The sequence below is a fragment of the Oryctolagus cuniculus genome, chromosome 3 (assembly GCF_964237555.1).
Source record: "Oryctolagus cuniculus chromosome 3, mOryCun1.1, whole genome shotgun sequence".
Lineage (NCBI taxonomy): Eukaryota > Metazoa > Chordata > Mammalia > Lagomorpha > Leporidae > Oryctolagus > Oryctolagus cuniculus.
The window spans coordinates 2,690,964-2,714,945 of record NC_091434.1 but is presented as its reverse complement, the minus strand read 5'-3'; the positions used below and the strand labels follow the sequence as shown (position 1 = coordinate 2,714,945).

General features: G+C 63.2%; 2 protein-coding genes across 4 annotated transcripts in view; both read left to right on the top strand.

The window, feature by feature from the left end:
* Positions 1 to 12,554, top strand: part of MLPH (melanophilin) — a 37,083-nt gene extending 24,529 nt beyond the window's left edge. For 2 of the 3 annotated variants that reach the window (XM_051838173.2, XM_070069867.1), the window contains 7 exons: positions 3,822 to 3,992; positions 4,164 to 4,319; positions 5,683 to 5,775; positions 7,030 to 7,107; positions 7,600 to 7,651; positions 9,663 to 9,763; positions 12,178 to 12,554. In XM_051838173.2, coding sequence (XP_051694133.2) covers positions 3,822 to 3,992; positions 4,164 to 4,319; positions 5,683 to 5,775; positions 7,030 to 7,107; positions 7,600 to 7,651; positions 9,663 to 9,763; positions 12,178 to 12,204 — 678 coding nt within the window. In that variant the 3' untranslated portion in view covers positions 12,205 to 12,554. 3 annotated transcript variants of the gene reach the window in all.
* A 4,939-nt stretch (positions 12,555 to 17,493) lies between these two features.
* Positions 17,494 to 19,515, top strand: PRLH (prolactin releasing hormone). Its single transcript, XM_017338847.3, has 3 exons — positions 17,494 to 17,516; positions 18,783 to 18,951; positions 19,329 to 19,515. Exons 2-3 carry the CDS (start codon positions 18,852 to 18,854, stop codon positions 19,490 to 19,492), a joined length of 264 nt encoding a protein of 87 aa, XP_017194336.3. The 5' UTR covers positions 17,494 to 17,516; positions 18,783 to 18,851; the 3' UTR covers positions 19,493 to 19,515.
* The last annotated feature ends 4,467 nt before the right edge of the window (positions 19,516 to 23,982 follow it).

Below are 23,982 nucleotides of genomic sequence, written 5' to 3'. Positions count from 1 at the left end.
ATAAGCAATAAGCCAGAATGTCATGTGCCCAGTGCCGACAGCCACGAGACTGCAGACAAAGGAGGGTGCTGGGCAGACACGCCTGGTCACCCCATGCTCCCGCAATGAGAGGGGATGGTCCCCAAGGAAGGGCTTTGGTCACACATCATGTGTCCGGGGAGACCGCCCATGTCAGTTCTATCCCAACACAGCCTCCTGCTGTCTTTGCAACAGGAGATCAGTTTGCGAATTGGAGCAGGGCTAGTTCCTGCCCTCCCCTGGTCTGGGAGGCCGGGGCGCTGTCCCCTGTGGTGTTTGCCTTGCTGCAGGTTGGCGCCTGAGTTTTAGCCATTGCAACCATCTACACGTGGGAAGTACAGAAAGAACGGGTGGAGGCGGCCCGCATCCTGCCTGGTCAGGAGCAGAGCCATCGAGCTTCTGGGTCACCTCCCGCTCTCCCTAGCCCTGCTTCTGCTTCCACTCTTCTTCTGCTGTTTCCGCAGCCACAGTGAGGTGTCCCGGGAGCGCCTGGGAGGAGACGCCCCGTGCCCGCCTGCAGGGGGCGCAGCGGCCCTGTTCAGCAGCCAGGACCCTGGGTGTTTGCTGTGTCCCCGCTGGCCCCGCGGCCCCGCCTCCTTGCTGAGTGCCGGGGCCTGGCTGTAGGGCAGCGCCGGGTGCCCTGAGTGGGCTTTTCAGCCGCGACCTGCTCCGGCCGCCCCTGCAGTGTCTGCCCACTGTCGTCTCCATCGGGGATGAAGTCCTGCCAGTTCTCCCGGGGCCGGGGCTCTGCCCTCACCCGGTGCACGGAGCTGGCAGAAACAGAGGCCGGCCTGGCCCTTCCCGGGGTATTGATCGCTGCGCTGTGGGTGTCCAGTGCGGCCAGAGCCGCGGTGTGGGCTGGACTCTAGCGGAAACCCTAATGTCCCAGCCTATGCTCTTCTCCCACTCAACACCCCGGGTGCTCTGGAGATCAAACGAATTACCTCCCATGCAGAGCAGAACCACGTGGGCGTCACTTCCCCCTCTCAGCACCAGGCGAGCCGCAAATGAGATAATGGCCGCAGAGACGCCGCAGACGCCGGGAGGATCGATTTTCCTGCTCCTCGGTCTGGGAGCTAATAGGCTTCGGTGACTCAAGAGTCGGGTGACTCAAGGCTGAGGAAGTGGATCCGCTGTAGGGTCACCTGCAGAGCCGCCTGGCCCGCGAGCGCCCAAGGCTCTTGCTGCCTGGTGGCTTCAGTCTGAGCCCCGTGGCGTGACGAAGTCTCGCCTTCCTGTGCTGGGCAGTGCGGCCCTGGGGTGACACCACCGTGGCCCTCCAGAGCGAGCGTCCCAGGCAGGCTGAAGCTGTCATCCCCCCGCTGGACTCATGCCTCCCTCCCGCTCCCCCTGCTCCTCTCCCGGCCCCTCTCAGCTTTTGCTTGCTGTTCTAGAACCTTCCAGGTCAGAAACGGGTCGCACAGCTAACTTCCCAGGTTGTGCGGGAGGAGGAGCCTGAGCCTGCCTTCCGCTCTTGGGGATCCTGCGCCCCCAAGCCCTGCTGGGGGGAGGGCTGGGGTCCTTGGGCCGCCGACTCGCTCCCTCTGCTGCAGATCTGAGCTGGATCTGCGCATGTGCGATGTGGAACCCAGCTCACCCGCCTGGAGAGCACCGGCAGCTCTCCCTGCGCCGAGGGAACCCCGCCGGGCCGGCAAGGAGAACGCTCCCCCAGCCCCTTTGTCAAAGATGCTGCGGTGTCGGCACGGCTCCCGGGAGACGCCTGGCTGCGTTGGGATGCCCAAAGAGCTGGGCGGCCCCCCGGCCCCACAGCCCACCTGAGGTCATCTGCACCCACCCAGGCCGGATGCCAGCCACCCTCCCACAGTGCCCTGAGCGTGGGTGTGAGAGAGCTCGGAGCAGGTGTAACAGCCTCCACAGGGCAGGAGGACCCGAGGGGGCTCACTGGGTCCTTCCGCCCCGGGGGCTTGCTGGGTCCTTCCGCCCCGGGGTCCGTCTGCACCGCTTCGAGAACGGTCATCGGCAGGTGTCGTAGCCCATACTCTGCCGCTTTCACAGACTCCGACAGACTGGGCAGTTTGTAGTGAGCAGCCATTTGGTTGGCCCAGGGTTCTGGAAACTGGACGTCCAAGACTGAGGGGCCGCAGCTGGTGAGGGTCTTCTTGCTGTAATATCCCGTGGCCGAAGGCAGACGTGCAGGAGGTCATGCATGAAGGGGGAGGGAGGGCCAAGGGGCTTTGTCACAAACGGCCTCGCCCATTTGAAGGTCAGCACCTCCCGTCTGCACGCTGCTGGGTCCGGAGACAGGCTCCCAAGCCGTGAGCTCTGGGGAACACGTTCACACCACAGCAGCCCAACAGGACAGCCTCGCGGGGAGAGAATGAAGCAGACCCTGGCCTAATGCCAGGACGGGACCTGTCTGTCTGTCTGTCTGAGAGCGCGCAGGCAGACTGGGGCTCAGCCCTCCACTCCGGCAGAGCCACAGCAGCACACCTGGCCCCTGGGAGGCCTTGTGAGTGCTCCGAGTCTGTAGCTGCACACCTGTCTTGGCGTCAGGCTCTGGAGAAGCAGGTCTGGCGAACTTGAGCAGGAGTTGGTGGGGCCCATCGTGGGGAGGAGGCCTAGGTTGGACTGTGAGGGTCACCCCTGCTCGGGGCTCAGACCTCTGATGGGGCAGGCAAGGGAGGCCTGAGGGCCAGCCGCGTGCCCAGGGCCAGCAGGGACCGCAGGCCGCCTTCCTCTGCTCTGGGAGTCTTAGGATCAGACTGACCCCAAGCCTGTCACATAGACATTGCTCTCCCCAGGTTACAAATCTGAAAACTGAGGCCCACACTCTCCTGAGGGGGTCTTAGCGCCCATCACTCGCCAGGGAGCCCAGGACAAGAGCAGAGAGGGCTCAAGGGAGCCTTCTCGCCCAGGACACCTCCTCCAGGAAGCGCTGTCACCTGAGCAGGGGTCACGGGGTCCCCAGACGAGCCCCCCGGCCTGCCAGAACCCCACGGCCTGCCGGAACCCCAGGCTTCTCACTGGAGACTGGCCCGGGTCCCCTGTAGACACTGCAGGTGTCGCTCCCTTCCTCTACCCCCTTCCCCCCCACCCCGGCGCTCGGGCCGGTCTGCAGAGGAGTAGGAGGGCGGGGCCGGGCAGGGGAGAGGGTCAGGCAGGGTGAGGGCTTCATGCTGGCGGGGGGAGGCCACACCATGCCGTGAGTGCGGGCGGGCGAAACTGTGCACTCGATACTGCTGGAGGTGGTGCATTTTTTTTTTTTAAGGTTAATTTTGCCTATTTGATAGAGTTGCGGAGAGAGAGGGTGAGACAGAGAGAGAGAGGTCTTCCAACCACCGGTTCACTCCCCAAATGGCTGCAATGGGCAAGGCTGTGCCAACCCAGAGCCAGGAGCCAGGAGCTTCTTCTAGGTCTCCCATGCAGGTGCAGGGGCCCAAGGACTTGGGCACCTTCTGCTGCTTTCCCAGGCCATAGCAGAGAGCTGGAGCGTGCGGAAGTGGAGAAGCCGGGACTCCAACTGGCAAAATGGGATGCCGGCACAGCAGGCAGCGCCTTCACCTGCTACGCCACAGCACCGGCCCCCATCCATGCATTTTAGCACAGTAAAAACGCTCTTAAACAGGGGAAGGCAAAACAGAATATAAACGGTTTTGGGTCTTGGATGCCGTGGGTGCAGCCAACATCTCACAGGAGCCCTCCCCTCAGAGCTGCTTTCTGCAGGCCTGGGACACGTGGGACACAGAAAGGGGCGGAGGCCGGGGCTCCAGCAGGGCCTCTGGGCGGCCCCCTCCGGAGCCGGCCTCGGAGCTCCGTGGACAACCGTTCTCCCGCTCTCTCAGCCCCCAGCTGCCGGGCCGCACTCAGCGGCAGACACGGAGGAGGAGGCCCTCAGGAGAAGGCTGGAGGAGCTGACCAGCAACGTCAGCGACCAGGAGGAGGAAGAGGGAGAGCCGGCCGGCGGGGACCACGCCGGGGCTCTCCCCCCGCGGTCCCGGCAGGACCCAGCACAGGTACTGCCACTAAGCAGGCAGCCACTGCGGGGGTCACTGGGGCTTTGACAGGGGCCTCACGGGGAGCCCAGCCCTGGAGGGGCAGCGAGGGGCATCCGGGGGAGGAGCAGAGGCGAGTCCGGGGCTCAGCCCCTCACGCCGGGGGTCAGCCGCTGTCCCTCTCTTTCCCAGGTGTGCACAGACGCCGGCCCAACGCCCGGCCGGGGACAGAGCCCTCAGGGCGCCGGGGGCCCCGCCCAGCCCAGCAGGAGCACAGACGAGCAGCTGTCGGCGCTGGAGGACAGGGTGGCGGCCGCGGCCTCCGAGGTTCAGCAGGCAGAGAGCGAGGTAGCCCAGTCCCGGGTGTCACCAAGACGGGTGCCAGCCACCGGGTGTGCGGGGTGCACCGGCTGTGACAGTCGGCCTGTGGGGCTCGCACAGAGCGTCTGGGGTCCAGGATGGCTGCCTCCTCCCAGGCCCCTGCGTCTCCACGCTGCTGCACTGAGTGGGAGGCAGGCAGAGTTCTCAGGATTGAAACGGCTGCTTGCAGCCCGTAAAGAGAGGCCAGAAGTGGGCTTAGACCCTGGATAGCCGGAGGCTCTGGCCAGGGCCTCCCCATGGGCCTGCGCTGTGGACGCAGGGTCTGAGTTTGGGTGAGGGGCGCCCGCAGTGCACAGGTCAAAGGTCAGAGCCAAAGCATTGGTTTCCCAGGGTCGCCCCGTGACTTCTGGGACAGCAGGACCCCTGCCCGGCCTCGGGCCGTTCTCAGCAGCCTGAGTTCCCAGGGAGGAAGAGCACGGTCCCAGAGCTGCCCACATCACGGGGGCGACTCGGAACACGGTCCCAGAGCTGCCCACATCACGGGGGCGACTCGGAACACGAGTCCCAGAGCTGCCCACATCCCGGGGGCGACTCCGGCTCAGCTCCTCGCTTTCCGTTACTCTTCCCTGGCTTGCAGATCCTCTGTGAATCCCTGGGGTGCATCCAGCATCGGGGGCCAGAGGGCAGACCTGAGCAGCTCAGACCCGCTCCTGCCGCCGTGGAGCTGAGGGTTCGGTGGGAGAGGGTGGATGGCCAGCATCCGTGGGAAGATGATGCTGCGGGCAGATGGGGGCGGGGCTGCCGAGGGAACGTGATGAGAGGCAGCTATGAGAAGAGGCCAGGGGTGGCGTGTGCCAAGGCCCTGGGGTGTCCGGGAATCAGCAGCAGCAACCCAAGGCTGGAACACAGGGATGAGGGGAGAGTGTGGGAGGCCGGTCCTGGAGGGGGCCGATGGCAGAGACCCCCGAGGAACATTTGTGGGGCCACAGGAAGACCTGAACGGGGAGAGACAGGCTTGCCTTCTGCTTCCAGAAGCTTCCTCTGGCCACCATGAAAAGCGTGGCCTAAGGGTGAGGGGACAGACAGGGCAAGGTTGTTGCCAATGGCATTGGGGGCGGTGCTGGGTCAGGGAAGCCCTGAGCTGCTGCTGCCCCTCCCCCAGCCCTGATCTGCCTCCAGAAGTGCACAGGACTCCTCCGCTCCTGCCTGGGGTGGGTGGGGGCAGCAGGAATACCCACCCCCTTGCTGACGGCCGTGGGAGCCAGGGCAGTGGGCGCATGCCCCCGGGGAGACTCATGAGTGGAGTACACGGGCTCCGGGTGGGACGTCTGGGTGGCAGCTGACTCCAGCCATCTCTCTGTCTGTCCGTCCATCCTTCCGTCCGTCCCAGGTGTCCGCTATCGAGTCCAGGATTGCTGCCTTGAGGGCTGCGGGGCTCACGGTGAAGCCCTCGGGAAAGCCCCGGAGGAAATCGAACCTCCCGGTGAGTGGGGCGGGTGCCGGGGCCTCGCGCCCCCAGCTGCCTGCCTGGTCCCGCTGGGCTGTTCCTGAGCTCTGCCCCGCTGGGATCTCTCCCGCCTGTGTTTCTCACCAAGAAGGTGCCCTCAGCCCCTGCCCACGCACACAAACACACACACACACACACACACACACAGCTACTCATACACACAGGTACATATACACACAGCTATACACACACACACCTACACAGATACACATACACACAAACAGCTATACACACACACAAACAGCTACTCATACACACAAACAGCTATACACACATACACCTACACACACATACAAACAGCTACACACACATACAGCTACACACATACACAGCTATATACACACACAAACACCTACACATACAAACAGCCATACACAAACACCTTCACTCATACATACACAAACACCCATACACACATACACATACCTACACACACAAAACACACGTACACATGAACACATGTGCACACATACATGCATGTGTGTGCACATATGAATACACATGCAAGCAATACACACATGTGCGTGTATGCATGTTTGTACACACAGCGGCACACAATGCATTCACACAAAACACATGTACATGCAGAGACACACGAATGCATGAACAAACATACACATGCTTATGTGCACACACATGTACACACTCACAGACACACACACACACTCAACACACTCACAGGGTTTAAAAACCCAAAGCAGCAGCCTGAATGACAGCCTCTTGTCAGAGGGCTCCCAGCTCAGCCCTGGGGAGGGGCGTGACCACAGCACGTGCACAGGAGGCCTCCCAGGGCCCCGCCCCAGTGCTCTGAGGCCAGCACCCTTCTCCCACCCTTGCGAGGAGCCATCAGAGCTCTCACGGCGGGGAACGTGGCAGGGCAGTCACAGGTCCTCCCGAGGGGGCCTGGAGAGGGCTGGCGGCAGATGCAGGAAGCCCGGCCAACCTGGCTTTCAGAGCATCAGCAGTGCCTTCTAGCCCCAGTGCAGCCTGTGCGGCGGCTGGGACACACGCACGAACCATCACCGTGCACCTGAGACCCAGAGTTACTGGAGCTCTGGCAGCCCCGGCAGGGTGTGGGCGCAGAGAGCAGGGGCAGCCGCGCCAGCCCCCTCTCCAGCAGGCGTCTAAGAGGTGCAGGGCTGTGTGTCCCACGTCCAGTGCCCTGACTCTGCCGGCAGCTGGCTGGTGAACAAGGCTGCCGCGACACGAACCTTCTCCCTTGTCCTCCAGATCTTTGTGCCCCGGCTTCTCGGGACCCCCAGCAAGCGTCCAGAGGACCCGGATACAGAGCCTCCTGGTGAAGCCAAGGTGTGGTCCAGACCAAGAGAGGAAGATGGGCCCGAGCTTTGCAGACTGGCGAGGCCGGGGAGGGGCGGGGCTGGAATGTACATGCTGGGACGAGGGCTGTGTCCGGGCGCGTGTTGGGAAAGCCCAGGAGGGGTTGGGGGTGGGGAGAGTGAGCCTCTGACATCAGGCAGACTGGGATGCGCTCCCCAGGCAGCTCTGGGGCCAGCAGGGCTCACGTCTCCAGGTCTTCCTGCTCGGGCCCAGGAAGCTGGGGCATTCATGCCTGCACACCCGCCATCGTGGGCGAGCCTGCGCCCGCTCCCCACTCCCCCATGCTGGGCGTCTCACATTCCGAGGTCTGACTTGATTCAGCTGCTGACGGAGAACAGGGCACCGCTGCCCTGGGTCTCTGGGTCTGCAAGGACGGTGGGCGGTGGAATAGCCGGGGAGCGGAGTGGGGGGGGGGCTGATGAGTGCCACGACTGAGCCGTGACCCCAGGTTCTGCCTTCCAGGACGAGACCGTGCCCTACCTTCTGCGGAGAAAGTACTCCCCCAGAGGTCAAGGTGAGCCCAGCTGCCGCCCTGGCCCCATGCAGGCCTGGGGGTGGGGACTCGGTAAGGCTGGCTTTCCCTGCCACCTGAAGGACACGGTGACACCAGCCCCCAAGAACCCTCCCAGGCCCGAGAGCAGTGAGCGTGAGCAGCTCATTAATGGGCCTTTGCCATAAACACACAAAGGGCGCTACTAGTGGCAGTGGTAGCGGCAGTGGCAATGATGGCGGCTGCAGTGGTGGTGATGGTGGCCGTGGTGATGGTGGCCGTGGTGGTGGCTGTGGTGATGGTGGCCGTGGTGATGGTGGCCACGGTAATGGTGGCTGTGGTGATGGTGGCCGTGGTGATGGTGGCCGTGGTGGTGGCCGTGGTGATGGTGGCCGTGGTGATGGTGGCAGTGATGGCAGCCACAGTGTCCTCTGCGGTTTCCAGTCTAAGTTGTCCCGCGGCAGCACAGGCCCCTGTCCTTAGAGGGTACAGCTCGTCCTTTAGCCTTGAATGAAGTCTTGGTGGTGACAGGGACAGCAGCTTTGTCCCGGACAAGTGGGATGTGAGGCCCACAGGCTCCCCGGCATGAGCCCGGCATGGGGCGTTTGTGTGCAACCCAACCACAGCCCCCGCCCTCCACTGCTGTGCCGCCTCGGCGCCCCCCTTCCCCCAGATCTCAGCACCACCCCTGAGCCCAGTCAGACTCCACCACAGCCGTGGGCCTCACAGGCAGCCGCCCCTCATCCCCCTTGGCTTCCAGCTGCCTGCAAAGGAAAGTGGGATCTCGCCACAGCTGGCGGACCCGCACCGCTTGTGCACACGCTGGGTGCGCCTTGTGGGACAACACCCACGCTCCGGCAGACGTGGGTTCCAGAGCACAGCTGTCCATGCCCACCCGGGCTTCTCCCCAGCTCCCACGGCACTAAGTACATCTTGGCAGTCCCCTTGCCCGCCCCTCCTCTGTGCCAGCCGCCTCTCTGTCGCTGGCTGAACTCCCGGCACACATTTGGGTCGATCCAGGACAGAGCTGGCCCTGACTCAGGACCACAGGAGAGAGAGACGGCCCACGTGGGGGCTGGCTCCCAGCGGGGGCTCCTGGGGTGCCCGTGCTGACCTCGAGGGCGATTACAGCACACCCCACGGCCGAGAGCTGTGGGGGTTCATGAACGTGGGCCTCGTGCTGGCAGGTTTGTGAAGGGCGTTTGGTCCAGCCGAGAGGCCGCCCACGTTCAGGCCAGTGTTCAGGGGCAGTGGGTCGGATGGCCCCTCCCGTTCCATCACCAGCCTGGTGGGTGAGGCCTCAGTGCTTGTCCCCCAGTCGACCAGAGCCAGCCCCACACTGGCAGAGGGTCCCCTGGCCCAGGCAGGCCCTTCCCTGAGGCTGTTCAGGGGCAGGGACACATGGGTGACACCTAGGTAAGATGCACCTGCCGAGAATGGAGAGGGCTGCTCACAGCAGAAGGGGACGGGAGAGACTTGGCTCTTGGCGTCCGGTAGCTCCCGCCCTGTGAATGCTCACTTCTGACACCTGCCTGGTTTTGGGCCAGCAGCTGGCATCCCTGGACCCAAGTCAAGGACAGGGGTGCACGGTCAGCTCCAGGGAGCCATGACCTGTGGCACCTGTGGCACCTGTGGCACCTGTGGCAAGATGAGAACGGCTGGTGTCTATGCAGACCTGAGGCCCAGCCCCAGCTCCACCCACGGAGGCTGACAGGCACCTGTCCTGAGAGTCAGTCCCAAGCCCATGTCACAGAGTGAAAGGAAAGGGGAGGCCATGTGCACGCCAGACCTCTGGGTTCTGCCCACGTCGGGAGCCCTGCGGCCGAGGGGACAAGCTGCTGAGGTTGCTGGGAGCCGGGGGAGGGTGGGACTGAGCTGAGCGTGCACCCAGCTGCCGGCAAGCACATGTCCATCTGCACGTGTAGTCCTCTGGTCCCCTCGGCTGGGGCCAGGTCCCCTTTAATGCTACTTTCAGCCACACCCCTGCCTGGGGGAGGCTTCTGATTGACGCCCCTCCTCTCCCTGCCTCTCCCAGGCAAAGATGAGGTCTCTCTTGACCGGAAGTCCCCGTACCGTGGCTCCCTGACCCAGAGGAACCCCAGCAGGAGGAGGGGAGCGGCCAGCGCCATCTTCACGGTAATGCTTGCTCCCCTCTAAAAGTCCATAACCAGTGGGGTTCACGACTGGCGTCAGGTCTTCAGGAATACGGAAGGAAACCTGGGAATTACAGCAAAACGTGCTCGCGTCGCCTTCATAGAAAGCAAAGCATTTCTTAAAGGCTCCGGGAGACTCCACTGAGGACGACAGCAAAATCAGGGCGGTCAGGACCTGGCCTTGCTCTCCCTGAAGTGGGTGGGGCTCCAGGAAGAAGGACAGGCTCTCTGGCCAATGAGGACCTCTCCCCGGACCCGGAGCAGTGGACATCCCTCCACTGGGCTGGGAGGGTGCAGGGCTCAGAGGCTGCCCCAGGGTGGGCGTTGGGCTCAGCAGTTCAGACAGCGGTGAGGACTTCCGCATCCCACGTGAGTGCTGATCCGGCTTCTTCCCGCATCCCACGTGGGTGCTGATCCGGCTTCTTCCCACATCCCACGTGGGTGCTGATCCGGCTTCCCACATCCCACGTGGGCACTGATCCGGCTTCCCACATCCCACGTGGGCGCTGATCCGGCTTCCCGCATCCGACGTGGGCGCTGATCTGGCTTCCCACATCCCACGTGGGTGCTGATCCGGCTTCCCACATCCCACGTGGGTGCTGGTCCGGCTTCCCACATCCCACGTGGGCGCTGATCCGGCTTCCTGCATCCCACGTGGGCGCTGATCTGGCTTCTTCCCGCATCCCACGTGGGTGCTGATCCAGCTTCTTCCCACATCCCACGTGGGTGCTGATCTGGCTTCTTCCCACATCCCACGTGGGTGCTGATCCAGCTTCTTCCCACATCCCACGTGGGCGCTGATCTGGCTTCTTCCCACATCCCACGTGGGCGCTGATCCAGCTTCCCACATCCCACGTGGGTGCTGATCCGGCTTCCTGCATCCCATGTGGGTGCTGATCCGGCTTCTTCCCGCATCCCACGTGGGTGCTGATCCGGCTTCTTCCCACATCCCACGTGGGTGCTGATCCGGCTTCTTCCCGCATCCCACGTGGGCGCTGATCCTGCTTCTTCCCACATCCCACGTGGGTGCTGATCCAGCTTCTTCCCACATCCCATGTGGGTACTGATCCGGCTTCTTCCTGCATCCCACGTGGGTGCTGATCCGGCTTCTTCCCACATCCCACGTGGGTGCTGATCCGGCTTCTTCCCACATCCCACGTGGGTGTTGATCCGGCTTCCTGCATCCCACGTGGGCGCTGATCCAGCTTCTTCCCACATCCCATGTGGGCGCTGATCCAGCTTCTTCCCACATCCCACGTGGGTGCTGATCTGGCTTCTTCCCGCGTCTCACGTGGGCGCTGATCCAGCTTCTTCCCACATCCCACGTGGGTGCTGATCCGGCTTCTTCCCGCGTCTCACGTGGGCGCTGATCCAGCTTCTTCCCGCATCCCATGTGGATGCTGATCCGGCTTCCCACATCCCACGTGGGTGCTGATCCGGCTTCCCACATCCCACGTGGGCGCTGATCCAGCTTCCCACATCCCACGTGGGTGCTGATCCGGCTTCCTGCATCCCATGTGGGTGCTGATCCGGCTTCTTCCCACATCCCACGTGGGTGCTGATCCGGCTTCTTCCCACATCCCATGTGGGTGCTGATCCGGCTTCTTCCCACCTGCGCACCCACAGAGGCAGCAGTGATGGCTGAGTATCTGCGTCCCTGCCACTCACCTGGGAGTCCCGGACTGAGTTTCCGGCTCCTGACTTGGGGCAGGCCCTTGGGGAGTGAACACAGGAGGCCCCGTTTCCAGCCACACGGACGGGGCACATGTGGCTGGCCTCTGGCAGGGAGAAGGCCACGGGGCCCTGCGTGATTGCTGGGCGGCCTCCCCAGTGCTCCCCGACAGGTGCCGTGGCCTCTCAGGTCACAGGGCCCCGGTCGGGTCCTGGGATGGACAGGACGACTCCGTGCCCAGCAACCTCCGTCAGGGCCCAAACACTCCTGTCTCGTTCCCATACCCGAATCTGCGAGGCAGGCCACTCTGCAAACAGGAGGGGCTTATTTAGCGCACAGGCCAGAGGGGCTGGGCCTGGTGCCGGCGGCCTCAGGTGGGCGAGAGTGCAACGCCAGACAGGGCTTGAGGGGCCCCCAGCAGCTCACCTCCACCTAACTAACAGGGGCCCTGCCAGCGCCACCTCCTCCCTTCCGAGGGCCGTGCCCCCACCACCTAGGCCCCGCCTCTTAAAGGTCCCACACATGTACCTGCCCATGTGTGTGCGTGCTCACGGTCGGTGCACATGTGCACACACCTGCACACACCTGTGTGTCTGGGTCTCCCTGCGTGCTCCGGTGTGTATGCTGCGTGCCTGTGTGTGCTGTGCTGGTATGCACGTGTGGGGCACGTGTGTCTCTGAGCCTCATCTATGCACACTCACACGTGTGCTGTCTGTGCCTTGTAGAAGCCCGTGATGGCCCAGCAGCCCTGAAGGGAGCAGGCAGAGCAGCGACCTGGCCCCACGCCGGCTTCCCTCCCCTGGCTCTCACTGTCTGCTCTCCGTGGCCGGCGGCCCGGTAAGAAGCATCCGCCCGTGTGGCCCCCGCCTGCCAGAGCCTCAGGCCCCTCGCTGCCCACCAGCTTCTCTGACGACCTCCAAGGCTACCATGCAAGCCCCTCTGGGCCAAGAATCAGCCGAGCCAAAGAGACTCTGGACAGTGTAGACACTGAAGACACGCACGTGGCCCTTCCCCAAGTGACCTTTCACCCCGCCCCTCCCCCGGCTGTTCTGTGTTGCTTTCCTGAATGGATCGGAGAAGAGACAACCCAGTGGAGGCGCCAGCCGTGTGTCTGTTCTTGGCGGTCTCTGTTGGAGCCGGGCCGATGTGCGTGCATTTCTGCGTGGGGTGATTGGAAATTGGGCACCAGGATGCGTGGGTATTGAGGGAGGGGTAGGTGCCCCCACTGCCCACCCCCTACCCATTCTGCAGGCTCCCGTGCACCTGCAGTGGGGAGCATGGGGTCAGGACCTGCTGAGCCCAGCCCTGACACGCAGTACTGTGGAATCCCGTGGACTGGGTAGCGGTGGCCACCCAAGATGAGGGGACAGAAGTCACCTGTCACCTGCCGTTGGTTCCACAGATGACCTCCGGTCTGCCCCCGAGAGAGCAGGCTGCAGAGCTGTCTCTGGATGGCCACGTGGCTCATCTCTGGTTCAGACTCTACAGAGCTGCCCTTGGACATCACCATGGCAGTGGCTTCTCACTCACCAGGGCCGAGGGCTGTGCTGCCCATGGCAAAGCCACACGGGAGCAGGGTGGTGGCTTCCACTGAAATCAAGCAGGGGACAGAGATGACAGCCCAGCCTCGTGTCTCCAGGAGCTGACCCTGTTACGTGTCTCGTGCGCCCTCTGAACAGGGGGTTCGAGGAGCTAAGGGTCCCATCCTGGAGGGCTTTGCTGGGAGGCCCCCAGGAGAGGGCAGAGCACACAGCAACTCCCCGTGGCACCAAAGGAGACCCCCAGCGTTATGTGTCAGTCTCATTCCCGTTGGCCCCCTGCACAGAGCCAGCCTCCCACAGACCGAAAATATTTAGAAAAAGTCTGCGCCGCACATACACATTCCCTGAATAACGCAGTACTGATAGGCACACGGCGTGTGCCCTGTGTTAGGGGTACAGGCGATGTAGAGACGGCTCTGAGTGCACGGGAGGACGTGCAGACATCACTTCCCTCTATGTAAATGGCTCGAACATCTTCAGATGTTGCTATCCGGGAAGGACCAGACACCAGTTCCCTGTGGATACAGAGGGATGATCGTCTTTGAAAGAATTCCCCAGAGCGCCTTTCCGTAGGAGACGGCTGTTCCCCAGACAGCGGCGCCGGCAGCTGAAGGCAGGCAGGGACCACACAGCCCGTGCACATGCCAGAGATCCACAGGAATGAGCCCGTCAGGACTGCAGGTGCACTCAGAGGCAGCGGCTACGACCGCTTCTCCAGCGTTTTACTCCGCAGCCGTCTTCGTCACCAGGGACGGGAGAAGATGCTTTACAGAGAGCTCCGAGGACACTGCCAGGCGGGGATGGAGCTTCACGTGTGCCTGCTCTGCTCGGATGGCCTTGCAATCCAGAGCCCCGGTCGCCAGCGGACCCCTGGCCTCACCGTGAACTGCTGGGCTTCCCGGAGAGCGTGCGTCTCAGGGACGCCGCTCACCGCCTGGCAGAGCAAGCTCGCGGCCCAAGATGCAAGCCGCCACCTGCTCCAGAGCCTGCTGGGTGTCCACACCGACCGTGTGAAGGCTCCAGGACCTCAGCCTCAGCCCCGGCCCCGGGACCGACCCGTCCAGGAGCCCCAGCTCATCCCTGCAGATGCCCAAGAGAGGGAGGTCTCCTGTGGGGCAGGAAGTGGCCCCTTCACAGGGGTTCCACCAGCCGTGCGGGCACCTGCTCTGAGTAAGGTGCCTGTTGGAGACAGACCAGGGGCTGCCAAGGGTGGTCGGTGGGCCACAACCAGCCCACAGGCGTCCCCGCCACTCCCACTCACTGTGCCCAGGCTGGGACAGCCTCGGGGCCACTAGGGCAGGACTGACCCTGACCAGCTGCACCAGGCCCCTCCGGCCCACCTAGCTGGGCGTGGGAGCCCCGTCCAGAGGGAAACGGAGTGTGCTCAAGGAGGGGCCAGGTGACGCCCGCAGGCCGACCGGCAAAAAGGCCTGCAGGGGGCGCTGTGGCACAGCCCCTGCCTGGGGTGCTGGGCTTCCCCGCAGGGGCCCTCCTGGCCTCGTGGGGCTCCCCCCACGGACTCCCATTCCTGAGACCCTGCTCTGTCTCCAGTTCCTTCACTGCCCACCTGCCCGCCTGTTCTCCCTTCTCCCAGGCTCTTCCCAGCCACCTGGACTCTGTTCGAGTCACGGCCAAGGCTCCAGTGAGCAGCTACAGACCCACAGAGCAGTCACGTGGCTGTCTCAGCACCCCAGAGCAGTCACGTGACTGTGCCCCAGCACCCCAGAGCAGCCACGTGGCTGTGCCCCAGCACCCCAGAGCGGTCATGTGGCTATGCCCCAGCACCCCACAGTGGTCACGTGGCTGTGCACCAGCACCGCAGAGTGGCCACCTGGCTGCCCCCCAGCACCCCAGAGTGGTCACATGACTGTGCCTCAGCACCCCAGAGCAGCCACGTGGCTGTGCGCCAGCACCCCAGAATGGTCACATGGCTGTGCGCCAGCAGCCCAGAGCGGCCACGTGGCTGTGCCCCAGCACCCCAGAGCGGCCACCTGGCTGCCCCCCAGCACCCCAGAGTGGTCACATGGCTGTGCGCCAGCACCCCAGAGCAGCCACGTGGCTGTGCCCCAGCACCCCAGAGTGGCCATGTGGCTGTGCTTCCGGCTCTCAACACCTGACCATGTCAGGACTCATGGTTCCCCCACCCCAGGCTCCCCCTCAGCCCACCTGGATCTCAGTCCTGAGTCCCCCACCCCCTCTCCTCACCCCCAGGCGTCACCCTGTGTGTCTCCTTCATGGCTCTGCCATCCTGGGCTTTCCTCCCAGTTTTCAGAGAGCAGGAAGCGCTGGGATTCTGGGTCAGGTCAGGGAGACGTCCAGGTGGAAACGGAACAAAGGAGAGGGGAGAAGGGACACTGAGGGCGACGGCTGTGCGCGTCATCGTGCCTTCTCCTGACTCAAACCTGAGTCAAAATCAACCCAGGAACGTATTTAAAACCTAATGCATCCTGGCTCGTGCCAGCTCTCACTGTTAAAGACTCTGCTGTTGTGGTCCAGTGCACAGTGTGGAAAGCCATGGTAACCACATCCACCGTGAAGAAACCATGGGAGCCACTGCCACTGCATGGGGAACCACGTCCACTGTGGGGAACCACGTCCACCATGGGGGAACCATGTCCACTGTGGGACCCATGCCCATCATGGGGGAACCACGTCCACCATGGGGGAACCATGGGAGCCACTCCCACTACGTGGGGAACCACGCCCACTGTGGGGAACCATGTCCAGCACATGTGGAGCCACGTCCACCATGGGGGAACCATGTCCAGCACGTGTGGAACCACGTCCACCATGGGGAACCACGTGGTAGCAGACAAGCAGCTGAGGTGTCACGGCACTGCAGCCAGCACTGCGTGTGTGGAGGTTGTGGTTAAGAGCCCTGGGGGATCCATTCTCAAAGAACATGGAAGCCAGGTGCAGCCGGAGGGAGATGCCCCACCCACCCAGCCACAGTCCTGCGTCTATGGGGCTGCAGCAGGAGCAGCGCCAGCCACACCTCACGCCGTTCCCCACCACCAGCATCCAAAGTGGCCTCAACCGTCCCAGGTGCTCGAACGGCCACCATCAGGCGCCATGGGGATGGGGTGAGGCTAGAGCATCTGGGCCGCCTCCCAAGGGTGAGCCCCAAAAGTCACAGGGCGACAAAGACAGGAATGCACCCCACAGCGGCCACCACTCGTCAGGGCCGCCGGCATAGCTGTCACCGTCACAGCGCCGACACCACCCCAGGACTCATGGTGTGCATCTCAGCCGAGCCCAGGCGGGGGCAGTTCCTAGCTCTGGAGATGTGGATCTGCAGCCCAGGCTGGAAGCCAGCGTCCCCTCCCCGCCAAGGCCCCTGACTCTAAATGCCCCAGGGAGCCCACCGGTGAAAACCTGCATCTCCACAGAGACCCACGTGCTCCTGCCGTGATGGGCGTCACGAAGGGACCCTCACCAATGCCTGCATCGTGCTGCTGGGGCTTTGCACCCCACAACCCTGAGCCTGGCCAAACCTCTTCTCCAAACAGTAGAACAGAACAGCCACCGGCAGCAGTAGTCAGCGGAGAGCGAGAGAGAAGGCTCTGGCAGGGCGCAGGTGTGCTGCGGCTTCCCCCCGGGGCGGGGGAGACAGGAGCAGGGCGCAGGTCCCCTCCCAGCATGGGCTGCCGGGGGAGCTCTAACGATTCTGAGCGCGAGGAGCGAGGTTCTCAGGTCTAAGCTGGATGGCGCAACATTGCACGGTTATTCCAAATGGCACAAATGTGCAAGCTCTTAACACCATGACAGTCAGGGTGTTGGCTGAAAAGGAGATGTGATGTGTCTCAGGGTGAATCTGCCCAGAAAAATCCGTGGGAAACTCACTGGAAGGAAACCCATCGCGTATGGAAACCCATCCCATATGAGCCACTTCTTTGACCTTATTGGAGATTTTTTGTGTGCATGCTACATTTTCTCCAAATGTATATGCATTGCTCTTCCAGTAAAAATGCACCTGTTTACTTCTATAACCTCTTTTATAGTAAAAATAATCTTGTGTGTGTCCAACAGCGATACTGTGAGAGCCTGGGAAACGTATCTTACCCTCGGAACCAGGAGGAGAGCGGTTCGCAGGGGCGCGGACTCCCCGGGGGCGATGCAGTGGGTCAGCCCTCTGCAGCTCTGCCCTGCCGCCGTCCGCCGAAACCCGCCCCGCGGAGAAGGGGCGAGGGCTTCCTCTGTGCAGCCCCAGCGCCTGCCCAGAGACGAGAGTGAAGAGGGGCTTAATGCATTTTAAAACCACTGGGCCCAAATGAAATTATGTGATGCAGGAAGGAACAAATCACGTTGCTCAGGAGTGTTTAAAAAAAAAAAGAAAAAAGAAAGCCAAGAAAAAGCCCACTCCTGAGGCTGCCCGGGGAGGGGGCGGGCGCCCTGAGGGGCAGAGCTGGAGCAGGGGAGGGCACCTGGGGGCGTCACCGCTCCCTCCCGGGCTATAAAGGAGGGAGCGGGCGCCAGCCTCGGCCTCCCGGTGCAGCCAGGGCCGCCTCGCTGCTCAGAGCACGGTGAGTAGCGCGTGGGGCTGGAGAGTGCGGGTGGACACTGCCCCGACTCTGCCCTCTCTGGGCGTGGGACCCTGCCGGCGAGCGGGATGAGCAGCGTCCAGGGCCAGCTGCCCTCCTCGGAGCCTCGGCTCTCCAGCGCTATCTGTGGCGGAGGCCCAGGCAAGGGTGACCCATCCCACTCCGCCCCAGGGCGCGGCCAGGAGGTCCCCAGCTCTGAGGGCAGCAGGGCCCTGGGGGTCAGGAGCCAGGCGACGCTGGCATTCCTGGGACGCTCTGCACGCGTCCAGCCGGGGCCCTGGCCCTGGGGCACAAGCAGGCCAGCCCACGTAGATGCGTCTTCAAGGTGGCACCCCCATTTCCTCTGCTGGGGGCACCCCGATAAGTCTCTCGGAAGTGGGGGTGGGTGTTTTAATTGTCTTGATCAAGAACAAACTGTGTGAGGCTCAGATGGAGGTCTGGAGAGTCCAGGTTGACAGAGGGACCCCTCCCCAACCACAACCGGGCTCTGATGGTGGCCGAGGTGCCACGGGGGGAGCAGGGAGGAGGGCTCGCCTGTGGCAGGGGTTGCCCACGGGTCAGCACCTCGGCTCCCACAGGCAGAGGGCGGGTTTCAGGCCCCTGCCCTGTGATCTCAGGGGGTGGCCTGGCCGTGTGAGGAGAGGTCCCGGGCACCGGCACGGCAGGCTTCTCCGGCAGCCTCAGCAGACGGCAGCCGGGGCCTGCGGGAGAAATGTGAGCCTGTAGGGACAGCGGATAGAACTGTTGGCTGAGGGGCGTCTGCCCGGCAAGGCTAGAACTGGGGGTCAGCGGGCCCTGGGCCAAATGCAGGAAAGAACCACACACGCAGGTCTCAGCCCCCGAGTCTGGGCCCGAGCTCAGCACCTGCTGGCCCCGGCCACCCCTGCCCAGGTCAGGCGTGAGCGGCCCCCCCCACAGTTCCAGCACCCTCTCAGTCTCTGGGGACCGAGCAGAGGCCGTCACACGCCCGAGCCTCTCACTCAGTCTTCATGGGAGAGAGGAGAGGAGGGGTCCCAGGGAAGGTGAGCAACGTCCAGAGAGCCCAGGTGGTCCTCCCCCCCCAGCACGGAGCAAAGGAGGACGCACGCTCACACACACGCTCACACACACGCGTGTGCATGCACACACATGCACCCGCACCCTCGTGCACATTCGTCTCTCACACACACGCACACACGACCTGAGCTCCAGCTCTACACACACCCCACACACCCATGGGTGACGCCACCCCTGCCCCTCTGCCACTAGGCTGAGCCTCCCCCTGCGGGATCCCACCTGCAACAGAGCCTCGGAGGAGGAGGAGGAGGAGCCAGGGAGATGAAGGCGCTGAGGGCCTGGCTCCTGTGCCTGCTGCTGCTGAGCCTTGCCCTGCGGGGGGCTGCAAGCCAAGCCCACCAGCACTCCATGGAGATCCGCAGTGAGTGCCCAGACCCTGGGCGGTGCCTCCCCCTGCCCTCCCCACCCCAGCGCCCAGCATCTGGGTGGGGCCCGTCCACCTCCTCAGCCAGGGATCTGTCTCCAGGCCTCTCCCCACCCAGAGCAGCCTGGAGTCCTGGCCCCGGGTTCCCACCCACCACCAGAAAGGGGCTCACTTCTCCCTGCTGGCGCGGCTTGGCCGCTGGGAGGAAGAACTTGATCCTGGTGCCTCAGTTCCTGAGAGCCACACCCACTGCCCAGAGCTGTCCTCGCCAGACCCTCGGGGCACCCACAGGGTGGGGGTGGAGTGGGAGGGTCCCAGTGCAGCAGCCAGCTGAGGGCAACCCACTCCCTGCTCTCTCTCTCTTTTCTCCCCAGCCCCTGACATCAACCCCGCCTGGTACACCGGCCGTGGGATCAGGCCCGTGGGCCGCTTCGGCAGGAGGAGGGCTGCCCTGGGGGCCATCGCCAAGGCCGGCCGGCGACACCAGCCAGTGCACTTCCCCGGGGAGGGCAGCCCTGAGTCCTCCCAGCACCGCTGACCGCCCGGCTCAGGACACCAACTCCGGGCGCCTTCCCCGCCCTGCCCCGCCCTCTCCTGCACATTCCCCTTCAGCCCTAATAAACATGCCGGCCCTGTTGATCGCACGCCTGTGACTGTGTGGTGACAAGTCAGAAGGCGCCACCCTCCCAGGAGGTCAGCCGGGAAGGATTGGTCGAGTAGGGCTCTGTGACCCGCAGAGGTCGCTGGTCCTGAGAGGGAGCTGGATCCATCCTCCTCCGTTACCTGCAGGACACAGTGCCCCACCCACTGGGGCTGTCCTGGATGGCTGCCCAGGCTGTGCACTGAACGAGGCTGGGGAGGGCCCCACACCACATGGAGCAGAACGAAGTCCCTGAGGAAGGCGGCTCAGTGTTGGCCGGAGCCCTGTCCTCTCTCAGCACCCCCACTATCCCCTTTTTTAGGCTTTATTATTTTAAAAGATTTCTTTATTTATCTGAAAGGCAGGGTTACACAGAGAAAGAAGGAGAGGCAGAGAGAGCGAGAGTCTTCCATCTGCTGGTTCACTTCCCAGTTGGCCATAATGGCTAGAGCTGTGCCAGTCCAAAGCCAGGAGCCAGGAGCTTCTTCTGGGTCTCCCACGTGGGTGCAGGGGCCCAAGGACTTGACCATCGTCTACTGCTTTCCCAGGCCACAGCAGAGAGCTGGGTGGGAAGTGGAGCAGCCGGGACTGGTGCCCATATGGGCTGCCGGCACTGTAGGTGGCGGCTTCACCTGCTACGCCACAGCGCCGGCCCCTAGACCTTAGTTTTGAGAGCAGCTGGAGGGCCACAGGACGGAGCAGACGTGCAGAGACCGCCTGGTGTCCCCAGCCCCCGCCCAGGCCCAGCCTCCCCATGACTAACGTCCCTGGCAGAGGGCTTGTTCATCGCAGCCGCCAGGTGGACAGGGCCACGGCTCACCCCCTTGGTGCCCGTCCTGTGGGCGTAGACAGTGCGTGGGGATGAGTCCCCCCAACCTCGCAGCCACGGGGAGGAGGGTCCTCGGTGCTCCGCCTGCCCCTCTCGCCCCCTCCAGCTCCCTTTGGCTCAGGGGAAAGAATCATGGGATGTCTGCTTCTAACCACCAGAGCCTGCTCCCACCCGGCTCGTGACCCGTCCACACCGCGCAGCCGTGGCTCTGCCCAGGGCCCGAGGACTCACGCCTTGGCCTGGGCCTCAGTTTCCACATCTGGACCCCACAGGGCAGCAGCCCCCACCTCACTCCCACGCTCAGCAGGTGCAGCCTCCACACACCAGCCAACACCCGGGGGTCCTCCCTCGAGGCCCAGCCCAGCACGGGTGAAGGTTTAACCAGCTGCGGCCCACCCCAAGCTCGAGGCCCGCCTCCCCTCCCGCCACCCAGGGCTCTGCATGGACCCTGTTTGCAGATGTCAGTCTCAGGGCCACTCACTCCATCGGTCTGGGGCAGGACCAGGGCCCCCGTCCCTGGCCAGGACCTCCCACCTGAGGCTGCGCTACAGTGATGCCACCTCCCAGCCCTGGGCCCCTCCACGCAGGGATGTCAGACCTGCTCCCAGGCCAAGAGGGGCCCGGCCAGGCCTCCAAGCAGCCCAGGAAAGCACCTTGGCTGCTCCACACCGGATCAGACAATGCCACTCCCGGGTCACGCCCCAGAGGGCTAAAAACGAGTGCTCGCAGCAGCCGGCAGGGGCAGCCGCCCCAGCCTGCCCAGCCTGCGCCAGCACCGAGCACTGATTTCTGGAGGTTGGAAGCCCACGGTCGTGGCTCCTGCGAGCTGGGCAGAATGGCTGGCAGGCGGCCGTCTCTCCTGGCGTCCCCTGTGGTACAGAGAACTCCCCGATGTCTCTCCTTGGACGGGCTCCACCTTTGTGACCTAATCTCTCCAAGGCTCCACCCGGCACCATCACATTGGACTTTGGGGACCCTGGGGGCTGCCACCCATGGGCCTTCGGGAAGGGACTCTGCCCCTGCCAGCCAGGAGGGGGCAGCACTGAGCCCCAGTGGGCCCAGAGGGCTGGAGACCAGCAATCGCCAAGGTGCTCCTCACTCATCTGCTGTCACTGGCTAACTATGACCTTGTTCCAAGCCCAGAATTCACCAGGAGAAGCCCTGACCCTAGAACACGACCTTATCTGTGGCTTTACTGCAGCCTGGAGGCAAGGCTGTCGGAGGTGGGAGTGGTCAGGCTGAGCTCCCCCGGGGGAAGGCAGACTCTGGCCTTCCACACCAGCGTCCTTAGCAAAGCGGCCTGCGTCCCACTCCCGGCCCCGGCCCCAGGCCGTGCCCCTCTGCTGCCTGGGGTACCCGGCAGGCGGCATCATGTGGTTCATAGAGAGAGAGGGCGAGGCCAGCACCGCAGCTCAATAGGCTAATCCTCCGCCTGCAGTGCCGGCACCCCGGGTTCTAGTCCTGGTCGGGGCGCCAGATTCTGTCCCGGTTGCTCCTCTTCCAGGCCAGCTCTCTGCTGTGGCCCAGGAGGGCAGTGGAGGATGGCCCAAGTGCTTGGGCCCTGCACCCACATGGGAGACCAGGAGGAAACACCTGGCTCCTGGCTTCAGATCAGCGAGGTACGCCAGCTGCAGCGGCCATTGGGGGGTGAACCAACGGAAAAGGAAGACCTTTCTCTCTGTCTCTCTCTCTCACTGTCCACTCTGCCTGTCAAAATAAATAAATAAATAAAATAAAAAGAGAGAGGGGGCGAGACTTGATGTCCCCTACAACTTCCTGCTGTGACAGTTCCCAACCGCGCCGCGAAGCTCCCATGTTATCGCAGGGACCGGCACTGCGGCAGAGCAGGTAAAGCCACCACCTTGACCCGCGACAGCGGCAGCACATGTGGCACTGGCCCAAGTCTGGCTGCTCCACTTCCAATGCAGCTCCCTGCTAATGTGCCAGGAGGGCAGTGGAGGGAGACAGCCCGACTACTTTGGCCTCTGCACCCACATGGGAGATTCGGTTGGAGTTCCAGGCTCCTGGCTTTGGCCTGACCCGGCCCTGGCCATTGTGGTCATTTTGGGAGAAAACCATCAATGGAGACCTCTCTCTCTCTCTCTCTCTCTCTCTGCCTTTTAAATAAATAATTAGAATATTTTTTAAAAATCATAAACAGCACCCACAGTCTCCAGCTGGCTTCAGAGCCTCTGCTACACTGCTGTGCCGGAGCAGACAGCGGCACGGAGGCCAAGATGCCACAGGACTCCTGCGTCCCACAGCGGAGCCTGGGCTCCCGTCCCCGCTCCACTGCTGAGCCAGCTTCCTGCTGACGCACGCCCTGGGAGGCAGCAAGCGCCTGGGTCCTGCCGCCCACGTAGGAAGTACAGAGGAGTTCTGGGCTCCTGGCCCAGCCCTGGCTGTTGTCCGTGAATGGAAGGCATCTCTCTGTCTCTCTCTGCCTTTCAAATGAACACAAATAAATGAACTGAAATTTTTTAAAAGTAGAACCCATTCTCCCCAGAAAGCAACAATTGTGATTCTATTTTCTTTATCTCTGTCCCCTCCCACCCTCCTCTCTCTCTCCCACTTGTAACCGAGCTTTAGACATCATAGCATTTCCCTGAGTAGTTCAGCTTCTCCCACGAACAGGGACAATGCCCCACATATCCACGCAGCCATCACAAAAGATGGAGAAGTAGTAACGTCATCTGGCATGTAGTCCCCACTCAGACACCCAAGCACAGCACCAAGGTCTTGGTCTCATTTGTACGCAGGCTCCAGGGCCGGCATTGTGGAGTAGCGGCTTAAGTCTCCGTCTGCATCCCCTACGGCCACTGGTCCGGAAACGGCTGCTCCACTCCGATCCAGCTCCCTGCTAATGGCCAGGGGAAGCAGTGGAAGACGGCCCTAGTTCTTGGTCTCTGCACCTACCTACATGGGAGACCCGGAAGAAGCTCCTGGCTCCTGGCTTCTGCCTGACCCGGCTCCGGCCATTGCAGCCACTTGGAGAGTGAACCAGCAGTGGGAGATCTCTGTCTTTCCCTATCTCTCCAACTCTGCCTTCAAATAAGTAAAAAATAAAGCTTTTATAAAGAAAGAAGCAGCAGGCTCCGGTGTAAACTCGCAGCTGCCGTGCGGTACCCCCCTTGGTCCCTTGGTTCTTCACTGTGTCCCACGAGGACTTTCGAGGACTTGCTGACGTCACCCCACCTGCTTCCCGTCATCCGAGAGGCAGGTCTGCGGGCTTCCTCGATCTGAGCTCTTCACCGCGGCACAAATGTCCTGGGTGCCTCCTCCCGCCCGAGCCGGCGTCCTGGGTCCCACTGGGTAGGCGCTGAGCCTGACCGCAGCCCACAGCCCCTCCTGTCCTGGCCCCTTCGCTGCTGACGTCACCCGGTGGCCGCACTGTAACCCCGTCCCCACCCAGCAGTGATCCCTCCAACGAAGGCATTTCTCCTCCTGCTCTTTTCTCCTTGTTCAGCACCTTGTCCTGATTGCTGCTGCTCTAATTGTCCCGAATCAGCCAACGGGAGCCCCGGGAGGGGAATAATTGTAAGAGAAAGTGGCTCTGTCT